The sequence below is a fragment of the Channa argus genome, chromosome 18 (genome assembly GCF_033026475.1).
Source record: "Channa argus isolate prfri chromosome 18, Channa argus male v1.0, whole genome shotgun sequence".
Taxonomy (NCBI): Eukaryota; Metazoa; Chordata; class Actinopteri; order Anabantiformes; family Channidae; genus Channa; species Channa argus.
Genome location: NC_090214.1, coordinates 11,246,110 through 11,268,801, shown reverse-complemented (window position 1 = coordinate 11,268,801; position 22,692 = coordinate 11,246,110). Strand labels below are relative to the sequence as shown.

Below are 22,692 nucleotides of genomic sequence, written 5' to 3'. Positions count from 1 at the left end.
ATATTTGGAAGAATGTAGTGAACTGACTTCATAAGTCTGTGTATTTTTGTCATCTAATAATTGGGTGTGTAATCCAAATTATCTTGAATGCTCTCTTCCATCATTTCCTGACTGCCCTGTTACATTTTGTTCTGTCTCTTTGCTCTTCAGGGTGACTCAGATGAAAATTGTTTTGGAACTATTTATGCCTCAGAGGGGGAAAAAAACAAAATGTTTTGGTCACTCATCTGTCAGCTTCTAAGTGAATGGTAATGCATGTAAGTAATTATATAATCAAAATTAGGAAAAACAGGACCAGTGAATGCTAGGAATTAAGAATCATTCTCATAAAGACAAAACAGTTACATACAGAATATAAAGAAAAGGCCTGTGACTGAAAGATCCCTTGGCTGTAAAGGTGCAGTGCTCACATAGGATGGTGGATTTGATTGAATAGGGTCTGGCATCGGTGGGTGGGGGGCTGATATGACGCAGAGTGCAGAATAATAACTATGCACTATTTATAGGATCACAACAACCTACAGCATGGTATCCTTGAAAAATATGCCTCTGTCACATCTCTGTGTGCTTTTAAACTATGAAGGTGTGAAATGTGACTGTAGTTGCAATTTTGTTAAGATAAATTGGCTTCCTAATTGAAAGTAAACTAAATTAGTCAACATCTTGTCATTGCAGTGCTGGAGGCAGTTGCATCCAGTTATGACCTATAAAACCGAACATGTAGCTGTAACACTAAGCTAATGCATCATTGCTGTGATTAACTTTAACTTATTTGTTGGCTAAGACTGCTGTCTTATAAAGGCCATTAGTTACTCTTTAATCGCCCTGCTGTACACAAAGTCAACTCCAACAGGTGCAATGCTTTGCATTTGAAGAAAAAAAATGTGATTTTGTCAAATTGCATTGAACGTGTCATCTCAATTAAAACACATACTAACATAAACCTCTGTGTCTTTTCAGTTGATTCCACATTTTGCCAAACTATCTGATGATTTACCGGTGATCACAGGAGATTTATATCTTAAAATATACACACCATCTCCCCCTTGTGTTGAAGCTTCATCTGGCTATAGGCAGCACTGGATGGATGGATTGAAGTCATAGAAATGTTATCTCCAACAGAACTCAAATGACATTTGGCAACATTTAAGAGGCCTGCATACTGTATGATCTGTGGGTATACTGTAGGTGGTCAAATGTCAGGTCAGTCACTACACTTGTAATTTCAACAAAATTAAGCAAACCTAAGCCTTGATTTAGTTGTATCGGTACTGCACTAAAACCCTAACCATATTTTAAAGGGCTTCACAGTCTGTATCACACATAATATATAATATATAATTGAAATATATAATAAATATATAATTGAAAAATGTCCCTGAATTGACAAAGGAATTGTTTTATGCATAAACACATCCTGTTGACATAAGATTGGCTGTGATGTTTACTATATTAGTCACATCAGACAATTGATTCAAGAATAATTGTAGCAACGACAATAACAAGAACAAAGCAGTTTCCTCCCATTACTGTGGCAGGGATGTCTTAGAAGAATGTCAGGACCCTGGACAGTGACAGCTGATGCCAGCTTTTCCAGAACCTCTTAGGCAACTTAATGTTCACACCTGCCATCAGCCACAATGAGGGATCTACACCAGTGTTACAGAGCTCTGACTATATCCTAGAAATGTATGTGTTGCACTGGGCTTGCTGCTGGTCCAGGTGGGTGGTCTTACATCAGTGAACTGTCTTTGTCACACCTTTTCTGTTGATTTATTTGACTGGTTAAACCTTCATTTTACAGTATTTACTGTATTTCTGCACAATCACATATAAAAAACATACTGCTGATTGGCTGTTTAACCACTGAGCATTTTTTACACTCAGTCGTGATGTATTTTATATGTAATGCAATAAATACACAGTAATGGTTTTATTTTTCAGTGAAACAGTGGTCATTTCCCTTAGAGGCACTGGAGCCAGATATTGACTTCAGAAGAATCGTGGGACACACCCACTGTGTGTCCTATTCAGGGAACACAATGGGTTTGGCTAAGATCCAAAGTATTAACACATATTTATGGTGGTCCATAAATATGGAAATATGTAAAGACCAACACACAGAGGCAAACTTTTGGTCAGGATATACAATATACCAGATTATTCAAATAATTCGCAGCCCAACAAACAGATGATGTGTGAGCTGGTGGATTATCAGATTGTTTTTTCTCACTCATGTCTGGCAGACCTGGTAATCTACCACCTTTGTCTTTCTGTTCACTGCTGCAGTCCCTGAACTGTTTGAGTGGTGCTAATTTACTGCTAATTTATTTGGTGATGTGGGTAAATGAATCAAGTGACTGAGTCAGGTTTTGAGATTATCCCCATGAGAACCACGTTCCCATTCTGGGCTTGTGCCACTTTACACAGCTTAAGGGCAGACTGGCCACTAGATCTGGGCTTGTCAACATGTGCAGCCACATTAAAAAACAAAAAGACAAATAGATCACATCCTGTTTTCTGCTTGTAGATGCTAGATGGTTTTAGATAAATTAAAGTGGCAGTTGAGCTCAGGATAGCTCAGGGAGTTCAGGGCTAGTCAACAACTGCTGGTAAAAATATTCTTTCTATTCTATTTTTAATTTAAACATGTAGAACATATATTATACATATATATTATATCAAACGCTCTTACATATGGGTTAGACAGGGGAGCACACACCAACGGGGGAGCTGCTATGCAGAACGCCTCAAGAGTACCTAAGTTTGGGTTCACTGTCTTCCTATAGAACTCAGGGAACTGAACCAGCAGACAACTGCTCTACCTCCTGAGCCACTGTCAACCCTAAGCGAGAACTAAGCACAACAAAAACAACAAAAATGAGTAAAATACAATTAATTATTTATTCAAATTTGATCTTTTTATTGCGTAGAAATTACTCAGAATTTTTATTCAAAAATTACTTCACCCGGTTTTCAATTTTTCAGTATAATAACTCAAACGTTATACTATGTATCTCAAAATCTTTTATCAGGATTTTATGCTGAGATGCACAAAGACACAGGTACATGTTGTCTGACTGTAGAAATGTCCACTGTCTGTTGTACTTAATAGGTAAACATTTACATATGGCCTAGCAGCCAGATGTTTTCTATGAAGCGTTGAAGGGTCCCAGCACCAGCGGGGCCTCAGTTTAAAGGCTGTCTTTGTGTCACTGACACAGGGTTCATGTCTGATGTTCTGTTTTTACTAGAAGCAGGATGTTTCTCACTAAGGATCAGGGGAGTGAGAACTGTTGGAACAGTAGGAAATAAAGAGGGTTAGGGGAAACGCTCGTCAGTATGAAAAATGCCAATTTGGTAAATCCGGTTGATTCCCAGGAAAGCGCTCTAAAGAGTTTCTTGGAAAACTCATACAGTATGTTGGAGTTTTGCTGGGGAATTACTGCCATCATCTAGTCATTTCGTCCTCCTCCTACTGTTCAGTTTCTCTTTGGCACTGTAACCAGTCATTGGAGGGAGGCGGGCTATACCCACCTTTCGGAATCAGACTGTGTTCACCGAGCCAGAGGACGCAGCAGCAACAGTTTTATTAAACAAAACGTTTCCGCAAACAAAAGGTACAATGGCCAAACGTAAGTCCTGGCTGGCGTGCTGCTTCATCTTTGCGGGTTTGCTTTGCGCCGTTGCGCTCGCCTGCCTGTACATTGTCTGGTTTGTGGACAGAGGATGTCCCAGTAGGAGCTTCAAGCATGCAGCGGTGTCTGCAGACTCGCAAACGTGTTCAGAAATTGGCAGGTAAGTCAAGTTTGACTCAATCCCGAAATCTCTGAGCTGATGCATCTTTAGTTTCGTTCAAATTGCAGTGTGCAACTTCACATACAGTAAAGCGTGAAATATTTGGATTTTGAGAGTTAATTGAGTTTGTGCGTGTGATTAGACAGTATTTTTAATATCGTATTTATATCTTCGTTCAAAACTCCAGCCTATGAGACAATGCTCCTGTGGGTGAGATAAAAAGCTGAACTGAACAATGGCATAAGCAGTTTAAAAGATTTGATAGGCTCAGTTTGAGGAATGAAGATAATACCTGCACTACTGTGTGCGGACATGTTGCTTATTCTCCTCACCTCTTGGTTTTTAAACCATGCTGATGGATGGTTATGTAAGTGGAAAGCAGTTTTTTAAAACCTATGTCAGTCTTTCTAATGAGGGGTGAAGTACCTTGGCTTGTGTGTCAGATATGCCCGTGATCCAGATACGTGGTTATTGGAGAATCATCAATCTGCTCTTTCAGTTGCTCTAATAATAGAAAAAAAAAGAGCTGCGTGTTTTCACTGGCTTGTGCGCTTATCTTATCCGGCTTTTGTTTCAGTTGTAGAAAGTTTTTTTTCTCCTCACTTACCTCCTGCCAAGATTTATCAGGAGTCTGATTCACACAAAAAAAAAATTTTAAAAATGAAAATAAGCTCCAACAGGTTTCAGACAGAGGGCACACTGGGGCAGCAGGCAACATGTTCATATCAGGCAACAAAGTTTAAAGGGACTTGGCTTGACTTAAATTATGGTTGCTGACAAGGAGTGAGTGAATCTGGTAACAGTGATTAGAAAGACATATAAAGACATATACAATATATGTAAAAACACAATTTGGTCTATTAAACCTGAAAAAAGTGTAGTTTGTGTGCAAAACATTGAAATTTTATTTCACCCCCACTTCAATATTATTTGCTTAGACATTAGGACAGAAAACATTTTGTTTATTAGTCAACAGTGTGAAACCTGAAAGAAAACATTGAGTTCTCTTTAAGTGTTATCACAGAATTTACTGAGATGCTTTGTCTTTGTTAAACCTCACAAAGGTCACTTTACCCACGAAGAGTCTTGTGTTTTAGTGTCTGTAAATTGTGCTCACTAGAATGTGTGGTTAAGGAAGGAGATGAGAACCAGTTTGTTCTCACTGTGGCTTCAGCAGAGAGTCCGATAGTATTTGTTGGGGGGGAAGCAAGTTCTGTATTGTTACTCATGTGTAGATCATGTTTCCTAGAACCGCAGTAAATACAATAATTATTTATCAACTATCATTTACATGAGACACCCTCAATAATTTTTGGCAGTTTTTTCATACTCACTTTTTATTTAAATAATTTGTATAAACACATGTTCACCCCATGCATATGAAATGTGACATATGTATTTGGTTTAGTTCCTGACATATTATCCTGCTTATAGATAATTTGCAAATGACATCCACAGTGGAAGTCATAAACCAACATCAGCTGTTGCATTTGGTGATATTTAAATGAGATCCCTTTGATTATATTCTTTGATTACATTTTAGATTTTTTTTTTCTCAAACTCGAAGGCACTGAGTTGGTCTGACCTTAGCAGTCAACACTGCTTTGTTCTCTTGCTTAGTAAACACAACTGATCCCAGGCCAGTTTCTCAGTGAAAAGACCCATTGAGGGCTTTTTGAGAAAGTTTCACACTTCAGTCTCTTTTGTGTTGAAACTAATGCATCAAGTTATTTACAAAAGGAGAAAACACTGCAATGGCCAGCACCTTCTTGGTATTTTGCCTCAAGTCAATCTTAAGCATCAGGACATGGTTTAAACTTGCCTCTTGGCAGCATTCAGATGATCTGACACCCTGAAAACTGAACCCTGAAGTCAACAATTCTAACAACGATGATATAAGTTTATGTGTTCCTGTGAGTGAGCACTTGCTTATTGAGGGGTTAACAACTGGCTGTGAAATTTCCCATAAATCCAGTAAAAATGTTTTCCAGGAACATTCTCAAGCAGGGGGGGTCGGCAGTAGATGGCGCCATTGCAGCTCTTCTGTGCACATCTGTGGTCAATCCTCAGAGTATGGGGATAGGAGGAGGGTCTATAATCACAATAAAAAATGCAACTGGTGGGTCCGCTTGTTTGTTTTTGTTACTTGAATTTTATTCCATATTAAATCATATTTACTGATGCATTAGAATCAGTTAAATTCAATTGCTGATGTCGTTTCAGGGGAGGTTAGAGTCTACAACTTCAGAGAGACTGTTCCAAAAATGTTCAAGCTTGATCTGTTAAAGGACTGTCCCACCTCATTCAGCCTTTGTAAAGGTGAGCAGACTGGTCCATCAATGTATACTGTCATTCCATATAATCATTTCAATAAATTGGGTTACAACACATGATTATGTAGTTTTAAAGACATGTTTTATTGTTTATTAAATGGCAGTTAAAAGTTATATTGGCTTTTACGAGGGCATACTTTTTATTATTACAATTGAGTTATGTCAGTGTCACTGTCTGTTTGTAAACCAGCCTTGACTTATGGATGCCCAGAGGAAATCACATGAATAAATGAAAACGAATGACTGATCTGACTCAAAACAAGTTTTCATTGATTTGATCATTTCACTATTTCCCACTTACCGTATGCACTGTAGGGAGCCATTGGATTGGTGTTCCTGGGGAGCTGCGGGGCTATGGGCTAATTCACCATCACTATGGAAAGCTGCCCTGGGCCAAGCTGTTTGAGCCAACAATCAAACTGGCCAGGGATGGCATCCCCATGCCAGACTTTCTAATAAAACTGCTGAACAACCCAATTGTGAAAAAACATGTGGAAAACTCGTCTCTATGGTACAGCTCCTAACTTACTGCTGAGTTAGACTCCAAGCTTTTAAGGTCAAAGATGTCAATGATAAGAGATGCATTACAACAATGTAGAACTTAAATGATTTGTGATTCGGCTGGGCCTTTTTCTCCTCTGTGTGTCACAGCATTAATCCTGAAGCAACGGGCTCTTATGTAAATTCTGCTTTAACTCATGCAATAGTAGTTTTGTGCAAGGCCTGGGTTAACAATTGACTCTGACATTTTGCCTTGTTTACACATTTAAAACCTCTTAGGTTAATGAAAACACTGACCCAAAGACTAAAGCAATGCTCACCTTCTTTTGGAAATCCTTGAGTGAAAGGTTTAAAAGGGGGGGGGTAGTTGGGCAGTCAGAAATAAATTCCTGCAGAACATTTGAAAATTTTCTTTGATGAATCTAATTTAACAACAGATGATCTGCATTATATATGATTCATTGCATAAAACAAATACTTACAATACTAACAGAGTAGCACTGAGAAGTCACATTTCATAAATACTGCAGTCTACACTATGAGTACTTCTATTAAGTGTATTCTATTTGCTATGACATGTCGTAATCTTATCACTGATGTCTTTATAGTGAAGTTTTCTGCAACAATAAAACAACTGTTCTGGGCAAAGGTGATGTCCTGAGGTTTCCTAAACTTGCTGAAACTATGGAAACCATTGCAAAGGAAGGGCCAGATGTTTTCTACACTGGCAAGATAGGACAGGCCTTAATCCAGGACGTAAAAGCTGCAGGTTGGTACAAGGGCATCAATAGTTGGGCAAGTTGGGGTGGATGTATATATATATAAAGTAAGTATAACTTAAGTGAATAAAGATGTCTCAGTATTATGTTATTATTATCAATACTATATCATCTACATATATATATGTTTTCTATTAGGTGGGACATTGGAAGCTGAGGATCTGAAGTCTTTCCGTGTGAATATCTCAGAAGCATGGACAGTTGATCTAGGAAATGCTAAAATGTACATACCTCCACCACCTGCCGGGGGCGCCATACTGGGTTTCATTGTTGGACTCATGAAAGGTTTAATATACTGCGATAATAAAGTTAACTAATCTGTTATTCAATGACCAAAAGAAATATTCAATCCAGTAGTGTGGCTCCTAATGAAAAACGAAAACTACTGCTGGATCATTGGGAACTACATATCTTTAATGGATGCTCTTGTTCTCCTTGTCTGCAGAGTATTTCTTGACTCCAAACTCCAAGCACGGTGACAAGAAAATGCAGATGTACCATCATTATATAGAGGCAGTTAAATTTGCTAATGGACAAAAGAGGAGAATCAACGATCCATTCTATAATAGAAACGAGGTTTGGATCTGATTGTTTTTTCATTAAAATTAGGACAAAGGGAAAATAAATCAAGTTCATGTATTTAACTGGTCAAGATAATTACTGTCTGAGAGTTATTAGTGCTGCACATGTCTCTTCACTGTAAGTTAACAAATAAAGGCAAAGAAAAACTAAATGTAGATGAGAGGAAAGAGCTTGGAGAAAAAAAATCATCTGAGGCAGTTAGTTCATAATTACAGCTCACCCAAGAAATATAAACTGTAAACATATTAGAGCTGTCTCATGATTTTCTTTTTCCAGCATGCAGATCATTTGATTCAGAGCTCCTTCATTAAACGCATCAGTAAGGAGATTTCTTCAAATCACACCAATGAGAACTCTTACTACAAGAGGCCTTTCACCGACAGCATTGGAACGACACATGTGTCTGTCCTGGATGAAAATGGATTAGCTGTCTCTGCCACCAGCACCATAAACCACCTGTGAGTAGACAGTTTCTTTAATCAGATGACCTTATGTATCAAACTGCTGCATCCTGAAAAGAGCCTACAGTATTCATTCTATTGTGTTGTGTTTTCTTCTGTAGTTTCGGAGGAGGCATTTACTCTCCACAAACAGGCATCATCCTAAACAATGAGCTGTCTGATTTTTGTGGTAGAGCAGACACATTGAGGGCAGGTAAAGTCTCACATATACACATAGCCAGTTAAATTAAAGACATTGCTTTGTGTAGTTGTCTAGTTGCATTTCAGTCTCACAAAGAGAGAAATTGTTGTTGTAGGTGAACAACCTCCCTCCTCAATGACTCCAGCAATACTGGAGACAGATTCTGGAGGAATCCTCATGATTGGTGGATCTGGGGGAAGCATGATTACCTCAGCAGTGGCCTTGGTAAATCAAACGAGCTCATTTTGCATTTGTGTTTTTTTCTGGTTTCTTATTTGTTTGCTTCATGACTCTCTTTGTATCTTGCAGTCTATAATAAATCACCTGTGGCTGGGGATGGACCTAGAAAAAGCCATTGCTGCTCCTATTGTGTTTGTTGATTCCCAGAACAAAGTGAATTTTGAGCTTGGTTTTGACAAGGTGAGGTATTCTAATTCACTAGACTGTGACCGTCTTCTTAATGAATAACATTTCTGTTAATCTTAATGGATTCTGTTGGAGATTACCAGAACATAATCCTACAAAATCAGATTTAAGTTTGCAGCAATCAGTTTGTAAAATCTGAATTGTGAGGATAAACAGTATTGATGTGTTTTGTGTGCTCAGTCTGTGATAGATGGACTCAAAGCTCTTGGACACCAAGTTGGACAGTGGCCATATTTCTTCAATGTAGTCAATGCCGTGGAAAAGGAGAATGACTGCATTGTGGCTGTGTCAGACAAAAGGAAGCAGGGAATGTCAGCTGGATATTAACCATAAACATCTGGAGGACTCAAAACATTATAACTGAAATCCAAACAAACTATGTGCCACATCATTGATGGTAAAATGTGACCAGGATAGTTGTCCAGGTTATTCCCAAAAGAGATGAGGAGCCACACTGCCAAAAAAGGAACAACTAAGCTAAATACTAGTTTGCTATATCATGGTTTTGGTCATTGTTTCAATGTTATGCTCCTAATATTTGTAATTTCAGAGATCTTGAAAATTGGCATCATGCCTCAAACAAAATCTAATGAAAAACTAACAAGTGGTTCGAATGATCAAACCATATAAAAAAAATAAGATAAACCACTTTATTTGGAAGTAAAACTGTAAATGGCCAAGTTTTCATGCCTATATAGCTAATTGCTAATTTTAGCCATACGGTATCATACAAAAATGAGCAAGAGAAAGTAAATGTACATTCTCATCCACCACATTAATTAATTATCAGTTTCTAACTCTGCAAAGCAATAGAGCTATTTACCACATTTAAGCCTTTTCGCTCAGCAATGTGCAAACAAAAATGCACATAAAACAAGTGAATGAAAACATGCTCGCTTAGTTTCACCAGAAATACTTTTGGATATGAAAAAGTTTGTTTTTCCTCTGACTGTCCAGTTTCTTGCCCTGTCTGACTTCTTTTCAGTGCTGTTCAGTTCTCAGTTATTAACTTGGCAAGTGTAACTTAATGTTTGAGCTGATTGGCTTACATATATATATACCTTATAAGAGTTTTGAGTGTAGTCGATAACGCACACATTATGCCGAACTGCTTAAATAATGCGCCTTTAGCACATCCTAAGGCTGCTAATCTTTATTCTGAGATTTGCTTTTATGAACTGTAGGATCACACACTCCTGGCAAAGTGCAAATTGTGTGTGTGTGATGGTGATACATAAAAGCATATCTGCTGTAGTCCAACAAAACCACATTCTTACTATTACTTTTTGTTTCTGGTTGCAAAAAGGCCTGTTACCTGTCAATGAGCCATTTAACCTATGGCAACGACAATCTGACTGACTTACTGTATGAATTTACATTTGTTTCAGGCTGTCGGCTGCCCGAGGAAACTTTTACTGTGACCCTTAAATTTTTTACTGTATGTAAAACAAACACATCTATTACAAAGCTTAAGAAAATGGTGAAGAATTTTTTGAATAAATGAGCAAGTAGATTTACAATGAATGAAATGATTTTTATTATTTTTACACGACTAGCATTTTGTATATTTCATATGTGTTTAATGTGTCAAATGTTTTGTGAAACAGTTGCGCAGAGACAAAAGACGCAGTAATGAGATGTATTTCGGTAGAGAGGCTTATGAATTAGTAATGATTTCTTAAGTGGATTCTTCTCCATTTTCCTTTGAGGCACAGAATGAGAGTTATGAGAACATGCAAATTTTAGTCTTCATGAAGCTCCACTGTCTTTGTTGTGTGACAAATGAGTTAATGTGGATAAGCTGTTACTTCATTGCATTAGTGTTGTGATGCCACCCTCTTTGTAAAGGCAACAACCTTTTAAAGTCATTTAAAAGCGTGAACAGTAAGTACAAGATATGATTCTTCAGTGCAAGTAATTCCCTCAAAGCAGGACTAATAATCCTGTAATGACTACCAGTGTAGCACCCAGTGACAAAGTCCCTTGATGAGCCAAGTTATTTGATGTTATTTTGTATGTGTGTATCATTATTTGAAATTGTCATAATGCTACCAAAGGTGGTAGAATGAATAAAAACTGTGCAGACTCTGATATACACAGAAACGTGAGAACGTTTTATTGCTCAAAGGGTGAGTAAATTGGCCTGTACAAGTTGCATAACATTGGAGTTATTATGTGGAAGTGAAATTGTAATCAATTGGCCTTAAAGGAACATTTCAGCATCTGCTTTTCCCTCCATCTAATTAAAAATAAACATAAGCTCACCAGGTAATTCAACTGAAGATATTTTCAGTATGATTATGTGGGGTTAGTTGGTGTTGGGCTAAAATCAAACATTACCATACCCTGTTTGAACCTGGGTCTGGGTGTTGGTTGTATTTACTTCTATCTCTATGCACAATTCCTGTCACTATCAATACAAAATTATATTTTTTTCAAATGTTTTGCTAAACATGTCAACTACAAGTCAACAAATAAAATCAGATTACATAAAAAAATGTTTAAAAGTTTGTATACACTGACAGTGTGTATTTAGGTGCAGCAATGTCAAAAGGCTCACCATACCAACACAATAAATACTTCAATAACACAGAGAGTCTATTTTAATTTAAAATAAATATACAGTATTTATTAGTTATATCATTGTGTTTTGCAACACTATTTCTATTAAATAAGAACCAATTGTTTGTAGCAAAAATGTTCTAAGAGATCTAACCTGATTATATAACACATTTACATTCCTGCCGAGAAAAGAGAAGCCCTGAATGCCTTTGGAGATGGAGAGCAGCAACAGCTGTAATGTTGTTAGGAGGTCATTATAGGCCATTATAGGTCTTTGCACTCTGGGTTGTGGGAAATTACAGTAAGTCATAAGTGCTGCGTTGTTTCTCCCGAAGGGGTTAAATTATTTTACAACAGATCCTGCCCTTTCTGTTTGCTGTCACCTCATATAATAGAAAACTTTAAAGATTTAAATTACTAATACTTGCAATTTGAGTCCTGTCCGATTTTTCACTTCAGCTCTAGCAGCTGTAGACATTATGTATCTTTAACACTAACATACAACTGTACTTACAGTAGCTAGTGGTTCGTCAGTAATGTACATAAAAAGGTTTGAAGTGTATACTATCATCAGTGAAATATAATATTTCAGTAATGCCAGGTACAATTGTTCCCTTATTTCAGAATTGGTTTAACTGTGAAGTACATTAACATTTCTCTAGTTTAATGAGGAAACAGTCGATGATTGCTGGATTGTTATTAAGTCACTAATCTCTTATTTCACACCCCTGGAGTCAAGGTCCACACAGCAACAGCTACTTCAGTCTCTCTGTATAATCAGAGGTGTGTTTACGACCTCAGTACCCCGCGGCGTACGCCCACTTGCGAGGATCTGACTGAGCACGGAGTCCATCATCGTGACAAACCACTGCCTGCACCACGGCCCCTGTTGAATCCATGAACTTTGTCTCATGGTTCTTTAATGCCAAACCATCCAGGATTTTCTGCAAACAGGAGAATATGTGAAGACACACATGTGAAACACACTGGTTTTAAACCAGGGATGAGTCATACATTTTTGGTTTATGACTTTATACTGGTTTCAGTCTGCTTCTCTTTAGTTCTCCAGTATCAAACTATTATGTGTATCCACATATTTAAAAGTAAACACATAAACTCAGTTGGCAGGTATTGGTAATAGTATTTTGTAATGTCTTCTAAAACAACAGCCCTGCACTAAAAGCTAACTCCATAAAGGTGATCACATTGAGACTATTTTGCAGAGGTGTTGATTCAGGTGCATGGTCATTTCAGAGGATGCAGTGGTTCTGTCCACCACATATATCAGTGAATTTAAATTACATTTAAATTATTGTACAGCTTTAACTCAAACAACATGTGCACTATGTCTATGCTGACTGTTCACTCAGCTACATTACTCTGCAGTATGAAAGGACTAGGGGGTTGGATCTTTGCAGCATATTTTATATTACAACAATGCGAATTGGTCAGAAAGGGTGATACATTTGAATAGTATTATAATTTGACAAAGCAGTGATTGTTTACAGATGCAACAAGAACATCAAATCTTTTAACATGGCCTCAAATTTGGTCACTATCTCACTACTGCCAAAATAGTTTTTTCATGTACACATCACAGAGAGGCGAGGTAAATATAATGAACAGTGCTCCGGTGGGTGAGATGTAGAGATTGAGTGTTTGCAGACTTTTTGGTTGAAAGATTGTGTCCCTACACACCAGAACACCCTGCTATTTGTCACATGTATGAGTATTGTTTGCAGTTTGTGACACCCACTTGGTCAAAGCCAGTCTCTGCTACTGTGGCATTGGGACTCAGCTGGTTGTGGAGCCTTCGATCCAACACGGCTTTATGCAGATCGTAGTCGAAGAATAATGTATTTAGGATCACCTACAAACAGCGAACATTTCACACAATGACAATTTCAGCAATAAACAAACTGATAGCATCACACAACACTGTACAACACTTTGTTCACAGGTGCTCAGCTGTTGTCTTACCAGAGCAACAGAAGTGGTGATTTGTGTTCCTCCTGAGGCTCCAACCACCATTTTAACCTTGTTGTTTTTATCAAAAAGGATGGCTGGGCACATAGAAGACATCGGCCTTTTCCCTTTAAACAGAACAGTAATGTAGGTTAACATGGTCAAATAAAACATGTATGTTCTTTGCTTTTAAAAAGTATTTATTACGCTTGGAAATTTCATTGTCTCATTTCACTGAGCCAAAATAAAGTACTGTACCAGAAGAGGCCCAGCATTCACTATGTAACACCCCCAAATGAAGCAAGGAAGCTTTAATGTGCTCCTGAAGAAAAGAATATTTTGCAGTACTGTTAATTCTTCTATCTTATCTATAAAGAAGGCTTAGTCCCTTTTAATGTTTTCCACCCTGACAAAACCTGCTGAGATTGAAACATTAACTGAAACATAACATTTAACATTGAAACGTTTACATTTTCCTGGCTTAATAAAGGCTTTTGTATTCTGCCTGAGAGTGCTTCTCTTGGCCATGATCAGATATAACATGGCTTACGTTTTGCCTTTGAGACATATCCACTCAACTATTTGGTGTTTCATATGTACAAACAACTTATTTCTTTTGCATTTTTTTTAACAATTGTTTATACATTACAATTAGTGAAACTAGATACTTAAGGAGCAAAACTTCAGCCCAAAACTATACTGACTTTAATTCAATGCTGTAACATAATACAACATGAATACTTACAAAGGGAAGGGTTGTTAATAACATTATAGTCTTAATGCTCAATTTCAAGGACACTCTGTGTGACATTTAATCACAGTGCTATTATAAAGCCAACTACTTTTTACTACTACTTTTACTCTTGTGAAGTGTGTGTGTGTGTGTGTGTGTGTGTGTGTGTGTGTGTGTGTGTGTTGATGTGTGTGTGTGTGTCTTAAACCTGGTCTGATAAAGTTGTTGGGTGAAGGGGGAACTCCAAAGCCATTTGTGATCAATGGGGAGCTGAAATCGTCCATCTCATTGTTGAGAATTATCCCAGTTGATTTTGACATGACTTTGGAGCCTAAACTGCAGGTGGACAATAACCATTAAAACTTCAGAGGAACTACATACACACTTTTAGAAAAATGGTTATAATATTGGTGATGCCCAGTTAAACAGTTGTACTATTGGTTGATGGTGCTTGTGGCGGCCACAGCACTGCCGTCTTCTGCTACAACAGAGAGGTGCGAGGTCCCGTGGTTTTCAGGCAGGAAAAACTCTGGCTCGTAATAGTCCATGTGATGTGTGGTTTCATCCGTGATCTTTCCACGGAGGATCTCAGCATAGGACCCCGTAGTCATATTATGAATGACCTTCGGGAGAGAATGAGTGTCATGAAAAATATTCATATATCAAAAATTTAATAGAAAGTATTATTGTTTATTTTTTATATCCATTTGTCATGTCTGTCTAAGGAAGACGTGTTTGTAATAACATTTCTGTGTGAGGTCAAAGGAAGCCCAGCTGTGGAACATCAAAGTCTTCTCATCTATGCTACACGCCTCATACAATAATACAATGTCCGTATCATAATAGTAGATTATTTTAATACAATATTTGCTATATATGATGTATTTGTACATTAGGAAACAGTGTTAAACGTTTTACCAAACAATATTTTATAGTAACTGTTAGATGTTGTTTGTAAAGCATTTATCTGAAGGACAACTTGGTTTGCTAGTTCCTTTCTATGGCTCTAGTTTGGGGAATAGACTGCATGTGTATGAATGCTATAAAACATTTGGTTACTTTCTGTCGAAACTACATCATCTGAAGGAATTTTCCAGCTTAAAGCATAAATATATTTGAAACATTAGGAGGGCAGACAGAAGTTTAATAAAATTAATATACACGTACCCCCAGAAAAACATACGTTAAAATTTAGTGAAGTCAACCTTTAAAGCTGCTATGTGTGGTTGTGTTGTACATTTGACTTTGGTGGCCACACTACCACTACCCTTTAAACATGTTATTGTGTGATTTCTCACTAATCCAAAAAATTTTACTGCATGACCTTACATCTGTAATGTTGAGAAATTGGGGATCTCCAAGCAAGGTCCTCTTTGCATAAGCAAAACGAAAGGCCTCCATGATGCGATGGTAGGTTAGGATCTTTTTCTCTGTGGTTCCCACACTATCTGAGGTGAAGTGGTACCCTGTAAAAAATATAACCTCGATCAATCACTTGATTCATTTAGAGAAGAATGAGATGTTCAGTTAGGAGAGGTGAAGCTGAAATGGTCTTGACCCAGTTTAATCGTGTTTTTATTTATTCTCAAAGCTGCAGTGAACAGACTATGAGTATTAGCATGAGGTGACAGGTTCAGAGGGAAACTGGAGGAGAGGTTGTACTGAAGGGTACAGTAACAGAGAGGCAACGTCTTCAAAAAGGACTGTTTGGGGTCCACAATCTTCGGCTTACACCGAAGATGGTGTAACCAGACAGATAATGGTTTACAGTAGACACTGCATATGAAATGTAGATAGACAAAAGTAGCGATTATTCCATTAGCAACATGCACTTTGCTGATCAGACCATGGGCCTGTTGAGTGTGAAAACTCTGAAACAATTATGTTTAGATGTTAAATACTGTACGTACAAAACTGTTGCTTTATGTTGTATGTCAGTTTCTACCAACTCATTATCGTCACCAAAGGTTTGGGCCAACGTTGAGGGAACACTTGAACTTTGTGCTTTAAGCATAGCAACAACTTCACACTGACACTGCTACATGTTGATGTTTATCAGGTGTTTACCTTCTGCATCCATAAGTGTAGCTGTTTCTGATTGCATTAAACAGTTGCAAAGCTAAGTACAGCTGAAGCTGGCAGAAATGTGTTCATTTTCACTGATATTTTGACATAAATTAAAATAATTAAAGTATCGATCTTACCAGCAGACATCACATCTCAGCAAATGTACTGCAGACGTATATAGGTCAAACTGAGTAATAGAAAGACAACAGATTCTGCTTTTTTTTTTTAACTAAAAATTAAAAATAATTTTCACATTGTTTCAAAAATATGTTTTGTTTCCATCCTAAATGATACATTAACCGTTCACAACTCTATGATGGATGAATGTAGGTCTGTCTTTCTCAGTGTAGCTCAAGCTGCTCTTATGTAACATTAGGTCGACAAAGCTTTTTTTATTTTAGGAAAGTTTACTGCACAGTGGATCAGTGTTCTGCTCACAGGGGAGTCCTCTTCTGTGAGACTGACTGGCAAAGTGAAGGCAGCTCACAATAAAGTACATTCTCTCCCACTCCGTGTGATTTTGGACAAAGCATCAAGGCTCACCATTCAAAATGTTTAATATCAGCGAGAGCACGGGGCCGCTAGCAGGGGCATTGGGAACAACCATGGTGTACTCCCCCACATTCACACTTAAAGGGTTCTCGTCCAAGACCGGCTTATAATCCTTCAGATCCTCCATTGTGATGATACCACCTAAACACAGAGTGACAGATATTATGAATGCACTCTTGAATAGAACTTCAAATCCTCCTAATCATAGAAATTGAATGTGCAGGGAGATTTGTGTTGTACTACATATATTTTATTATACGTCCTGAGGTCCTTTTAGATAATTAATTTTAAAGATAATGACTGTTTTTGATAATGTTGTTGCAATAATGTGCTTTTGCTTTCAGTACAAATAGCTTTTATGCTTATAAAATAAATTCTACCTATATTTCAAAAAGTCTGTATTTTCACAATATATGACAAATATGGAAACTCTTGTCATTTTAAATCAACAAATTTTGACCTATTTAGGATTATTTAGGATTAGGACTATTTGGGATTAAACAATACTACCTGCTGCCTGAATATCTGTTACAAGGTCCTGAGCCATTTGCCCCTCGTAGAACACATCAGGACCCATGTTGGCTATTTTCCTGTAGGTTTCTGCAAGCTTGGTGAATTTAATGGTTTCGTTTTCTTTCAAGACATCACCATTTTCCCCACAAAAAACTTCACTGAAATTGGGGACAAGATCATTTAACGAATGCACTCTTACAGTTCTTTCAGGTTTCCAGACACTGACGCAGTATTTATGTCTCTCACCATAGAGCTTGGTTCTTGATAATCGTATCCTTGTTCCTCGACAGGGCAGTGGCAAGAGCCTTACCCAACGGGAAGCCTTTTTCTGCGAGATCAATACTTGGCTGGAACAAGTCTTTCCAAGGCAGTTTACCATGTCGGCTGTGCGCCATCTCGTAACCACGAATCTCCCCTGGTACAGCAATAGACAACCCTCCTATTGACCACAGAAACCAAGGAAACAGAGACTAACATTATGGCCTCATAAAGTATTCAACTGTTACAAGTTCTGCCCAAAATGTGTCTTTACTTTAGCTTTTCCTGAATTTTAAGTTTGGTATAGTAGTTTGAGAATAGACACTTTAATCTTTCCTTTGTCTATCATTATCACAAGGCCATCTTCTTTTATAATAATATCAATGTAGATCTTCCCTATATCCTCATTTCCGTGTCTGATAGCACTGGTTAAAGATTACCTTTCTGGGATAGCTCTGTACTGTTCCCAAACATGCCCTCTGTTGCATTGTTTGGTGCCATCTCCCTGGCATCAATGGTCTCAACTTTACCTGTGTATAAGTCACAAATCAGGGAAGCCACTTAGTATCTACTGTAGGTCATCAGAAAATGAAATGAATTTGTTGTGACAATGTAAAAGTAAACAGTAAAGAGATGCGGGTGAATGTGTACCAGTTTTTGCATTGTAAATGGTGAAGAAAAGTCCTCCTCCAATTCCCATACTGTGAGCGTTCATAAGTCCAACACACAGCAAAGCCGCTATAGAGGCATCTACTGCAGACCCACCTTTTATCAGAATGTCTCTGTGGCAAAATAAATTAAAACACATGCAGCCAGGAAAGGGATGGACGATTAATTTGTACAAATAAGATCTTAGACATTAAGCAGATGAGGCAAATTCATGGGTGTGCAAGTAATGTTCTGTTTTTATTTTACTTGGCATGTCTGAAATTGTGGAGTCAAGCTCTTACCTGCCAACCTCTGAGCACGGCCCAGCATCTGCTGCCACAGCTGCCTTCGAGTATACATGCTCACTTGCGGGTGTCCGTCTCCCCACACCAAAGAAGACACCTACAAATGTGGCAACTGATGCCAACAGCAGCACCACCAGTGCCACTGTTATTATTTTCTTGACCATTTTCCAAATTCTCAAAGAATAAATTATTGATTTTGTGCCTGTTAAACAAAAGAAAACGTATAATGTATTTGTTAGAATGAAAAGAAAATCACCAAAAAAAAAGAACAGCATGATGTAAAATGTAAAACAAGTGAGATGATATTGAAATCATTCCTAAAGAATAACACATTAAACTTTTTTTCGAGTTGAAAAGTACTTTTAGAGAGATGAGACAAAGCAAAAAATAAAAAATACATCAAAACTGATTAAAGACATAACAATAAATTTACTAAATCGTATCAGCGCTAATAAAATCAGGGATGAATTAAAATGTAAGTAAAAGGGTGCACTTTGGCTGACAATGAAGAAAAAACACGAAGACTGAAGCTGCAGATTAACAATTTAGATGGTAACACACACAACATGGTCACCTTTGCTCACAAGACTAGACTTTGAAACTGGAAGAAGTGGTCTTAGTCGTAAGTTTAAGTCCCTTTGGGCTCAGTCAGTCAGTATGGAGGCAATCAAGTTAATGCTTTGTATGAGATTAACAAAGTTAGTCCAGTTACAAGTCTAGCAAGAGTATTTTAGTATACTGTATGTCAGAATTTTGTCTGCTGTGATGCACTGGTATTTCATTTAAATCAAGTGGATTCAGATCCACTTGATCTGATGTTAAAGAACGCAAAAATCTATCATTTAATTCAGCAGTGAACCAAAAGCGGTGAATAGATGATCATTTTGACCCATGAATAACTGATCACACCTTCCAAATTACATAATTTACCTCCTAGGCTCAGTAAGTTCACCCCCCTCTGCTGACATCAATAAAAACACATTTTATTGCACTGCTGTAAGAAGATGTGTTGTCAGGTATTAACATACGGTGCTCAAGGCTGCCTCATATAAAACAATATACTGTGTTCATTTTCTAAAAGCCCTTGCCAGAATGTTCAAATAAAGGTTGATTAAATAGATGAATGAAAATACTTTGCTGCTCTGTCACGCATTCAATCAGTTTTGTATACTGTAGTATCTGAGATACTCTGAATTGGAAGCAGCAATAAGACAAATAAAAAAGAAACAAGTCTCGGCGATTTTAGCTTTACAGTTTTCAAAAGACTAACACCTAATGTCATGCTAATGACCGAATGTCTGATACTTTGGTCAAAGGAAGGGATCCAAATAAAGCAGTGGGCAATTGAACTGGTTTTGTTTTACAACACAGGTGTTACTGTTAAACGTTACAGTACCCAAACTGTTCAAATAGTCCCCTGCCTTCATATTATCAAGAAGTTACTTTAACAATTAAACATTAAAAGTCACATTTGGGTGAAGATAACATTTAACTGAATCTCTATGGTGTTTTCTTTTACTCACTTTAGACATTGTGCCACCTGAATGATTGGAACAAACCCCTTCCCACAGTTAAACAATTTTCTCTCTTACCTTGATTTTTCTCAGTGCCTCAGCAACAGGCTGTTCACTGTGTGAGTTTGCCTTGATCTGCAGCAGCTGATAGGGTATAGACTTACAGCTGGTCCCTAACAAAGTCATTAAACTTTAACCTACCTCACCATAAAACCTCTAACTTCTGTCACCAACGGGGTAAAAAATGTAGACAGAGACAGAAGAAACACTGTGGGATATCGCTTATCATTCAAATAATCTGTCTGTCATGACTCTTCACATAACCTCTAAAGTACATGGAGCAATTGCTTGACCGTGAAATGGAGAGGAAACAGCAGTCCACTAAATGAATGGTTATTTATTTGCAGTAAAGTGCTCTGTGACAAAGATTAACTAGCAGTAGCCTCAGTTTGCTGGTGGTTCATTTCAATGCAGTAAATGACATATAACTAGTGGACAGAAGGTAGTCAAGATTATTTATTTATTTATTTTTATAAAATAAAGTCTTAATTTTAGTTTCTTTGTGGCGATTCCTCACTAGAAAAATGAAAAATTGCAATATATATGATATCTGCTAAAGAAGCAGAAAAGAACAACCTGAAGCAGTGCAGAGCTGGATGTGAGGGGTCAGTTAAATAAGAAGTCAGGCCAGATGATTTTTTTAACTCTGACACAGAGACCACAGGCCAGCTATCCCAAATGAACTAATAGTTTGCTTTCACAAATTAAAGCCCTCTAGGAATTGAGCCTCTAATACTTTAGCTTCCAAACTGTACTCCCCTCATGAAGCTCCATCAACAAAAGGGTTAATGGAAGAGGAGCTCAAGGAGGAGTTAAGCAATTGAAGCACTTACACTGTGTATGTTCTACCATGGCAAAATGTTTCTTCTTCCAGAACTGGACATGAAATGGCCATTACTGTACAATAGTAGTTTTCAGATGGCAGAATACTAGTATTTTGCCCCTGTTTAACTCCAGCTGTGATGACATGCAGCTGTATTGGTTAACAGTGGCTTCAGAAAGTATTCAAACCCTTACACTTCTTGAACACTATTTGTTGTAAATCAAATTTTAAATGGATCTAATTTCCTTTTTTGCCTACTAGCTACAGTCAAGGAACTAAATAAAAGCATGTTAGTATTTTTATTTTTGCAAATAATTACAGCTTCTCCCAGCGTAGTTCAATACAAGCTTTGCACATCTGGATATGGTCAGTTTGTTCCATTCTTCTCAACACGTCCTCTCAGGCTCCATCAGACTAGATGATGAGCATCTGTGAACTGCCATCTTCAGTTCTCTTAACAGATGTTCAGCAGGGATTTTTAATTGTGACAATTTCAGTTCTTGGGATGGGGTTTCATTACACCTTGAAATTAGGAAAGTTGAGGAGGGAGGAATTATTCATCTGATTGCCTGTGTGAAGAAGCTCTTTTTAAAACTGTTGGATTTTGTTCTGACTGATCAGTTTCTCCTCCCAGAGGGCAGAAGAAAGTAAAGTCCAGACCTGACAGTAATTCATGACACTTCCATGTGTACTTTGTTAGAGATACGACAATTACCAGTCAGAAATTAGTGGCTCTAATGCAAGTAGATACATATATAGGTCTACATTAACAGAACTTGACACCTGATACCTGAGAAGAATTAGTATAGCATCAGGCCTCATACTGTACAAAAATATGCACCATTGGTATTTTTTGCACTAAATCTGAGATCACAAATGAATATAAATGGCTGTAAAGCCAAACCAGAGAATGACACTGGTGAGGCAGGATTGAGTAAGAATGAGCAGCCAAAGAGAAAATATGAAGGATCAAAAACTTTCATTTTTCACCATGTTGTGAATCTCCTTCAGGTGTGTGCTTCTGACTGCCAACCCCAACACCTACTGCACCAACACAACACGAGTGTTCACTTCATCTTTCTAATGCAAAATGGTGAGCTAATGTGTTAGTTGTACAGTACACAAATAGAGCTCAGAGAAAGTGTCTTTAAACCTTTTAAATTTTCTCTTGTGCATATACTGGACTTGATCTGAATTATATTTAAAGATAATGTCAGACAAGACATCAAGTTTAACACACAAGTACGATTCAGAGTTAAAAAATAAAGCACAGATTATTCTCAAAGTTACCTTACAGCCAGTTTAGAGCAGAGTTAGGTGCAACAGATATTCACTGATCATTGAATGCAGGTACAGTGATCAGGCAGAGGATTGTGGATTGGCCACAATCAGACTAATGCAAAGGAAAGGTCGCACTAGTCCAAACTTGAGGACCAAAATGTGCTGAGCACAATGACTCAGAGTCCAGTGGCAAAACTGGTAAGAACCAGGTCTAACAAGACACAAAGAATAGCAATCTTTAGGAATTTCTGTTAACAATGTGGCAGCAGGAAAGTGGCACGTGTATATGAGTAGAGGGGTTTGGGTAGGAAGGGTGCAGGGCACATTCTGAAATGACACAGAAAAAACTA

The 22,692-nt window shown here is 37.7% G+C and overlaps 2 protein-coding genes across 2 annotated transcripts; one reads left to right on the top strand and one right to left on the bottom strand.

Moving 5' to 3' along the window:
• The first annotated feature begins 3,316 nt into the window (after positions 1 to 3,316).
• ggt5b (gamma-glutamyltransferase 5b) lies at positions 3,317 to 11,164 on the top strand. Its single transcript, XM_067484570.1, has 12 exons — positions 3,317 to 3,798; positions 5,790 to 5,917; positions 6,022 to 6,117; positions 6,447 to 6,642; positions 7,241 to 7,401; positions 7,550 to 7,696; positions 7,857 to 7,987; positions 8,270 to 8,451; positions 8,556 to 8,647; positions 8,751 to 8,860; positions 8,945 to 9,055; positions 9,242 to 11,164. Exons 1-12 carry the CDS (start codon positions 3,626 to 3,628, stop codon positions 9,386 to 9,388), a joined length of 1,674 nt encoding a protein of 557 aa, XP_067340671.1. The 5' UTR covers positions 3,317 to 3,625; the 3' UTR covers positions 9,389 to 11,164.
• Positions 11,165 to 11,308: 144 nt separating this feature from the next.
• On the bottom strand, positions 11,309 to 20,529 carry ggt1b (gamma-glutamyltransferase 1b). The gene is made up of 13 exons (XM_067484569.1): positions 20,257 to 20,529; positions 18,662 to 18,866; positions 18,363 to 18,493; positions 18,152 to 18,241; positions 17,700 to 17,892; positions 17,451 to 17,611; positions 16,932 to 17,081; positions 15,651 to 15,787; positions 14,757 to 14,944; positions 14,530 to 14,657; positions 13,604 to 13,716; positions 13,380 to 13,493; positions 11,309 to 12,567 (listed from the first exon to the last, which is right to left on the bottom strand). The coding sequence occupies exons 2-13, from the start codon at positions 18,826 to 18,828 to the stop codon at positions 12,421 to 12,423; spliced, it is 1,719 nt and encodes a 572-aa protein (XP_067340670.1). The 5' UTR covers positions 18,829 to 18,866; positions 20,257 to 20,529; the 3' UTR covers positions 11,309 to 12,420.
• Positions 20,530 to 22,692: the final 2,163 nt, after the last annotated feature.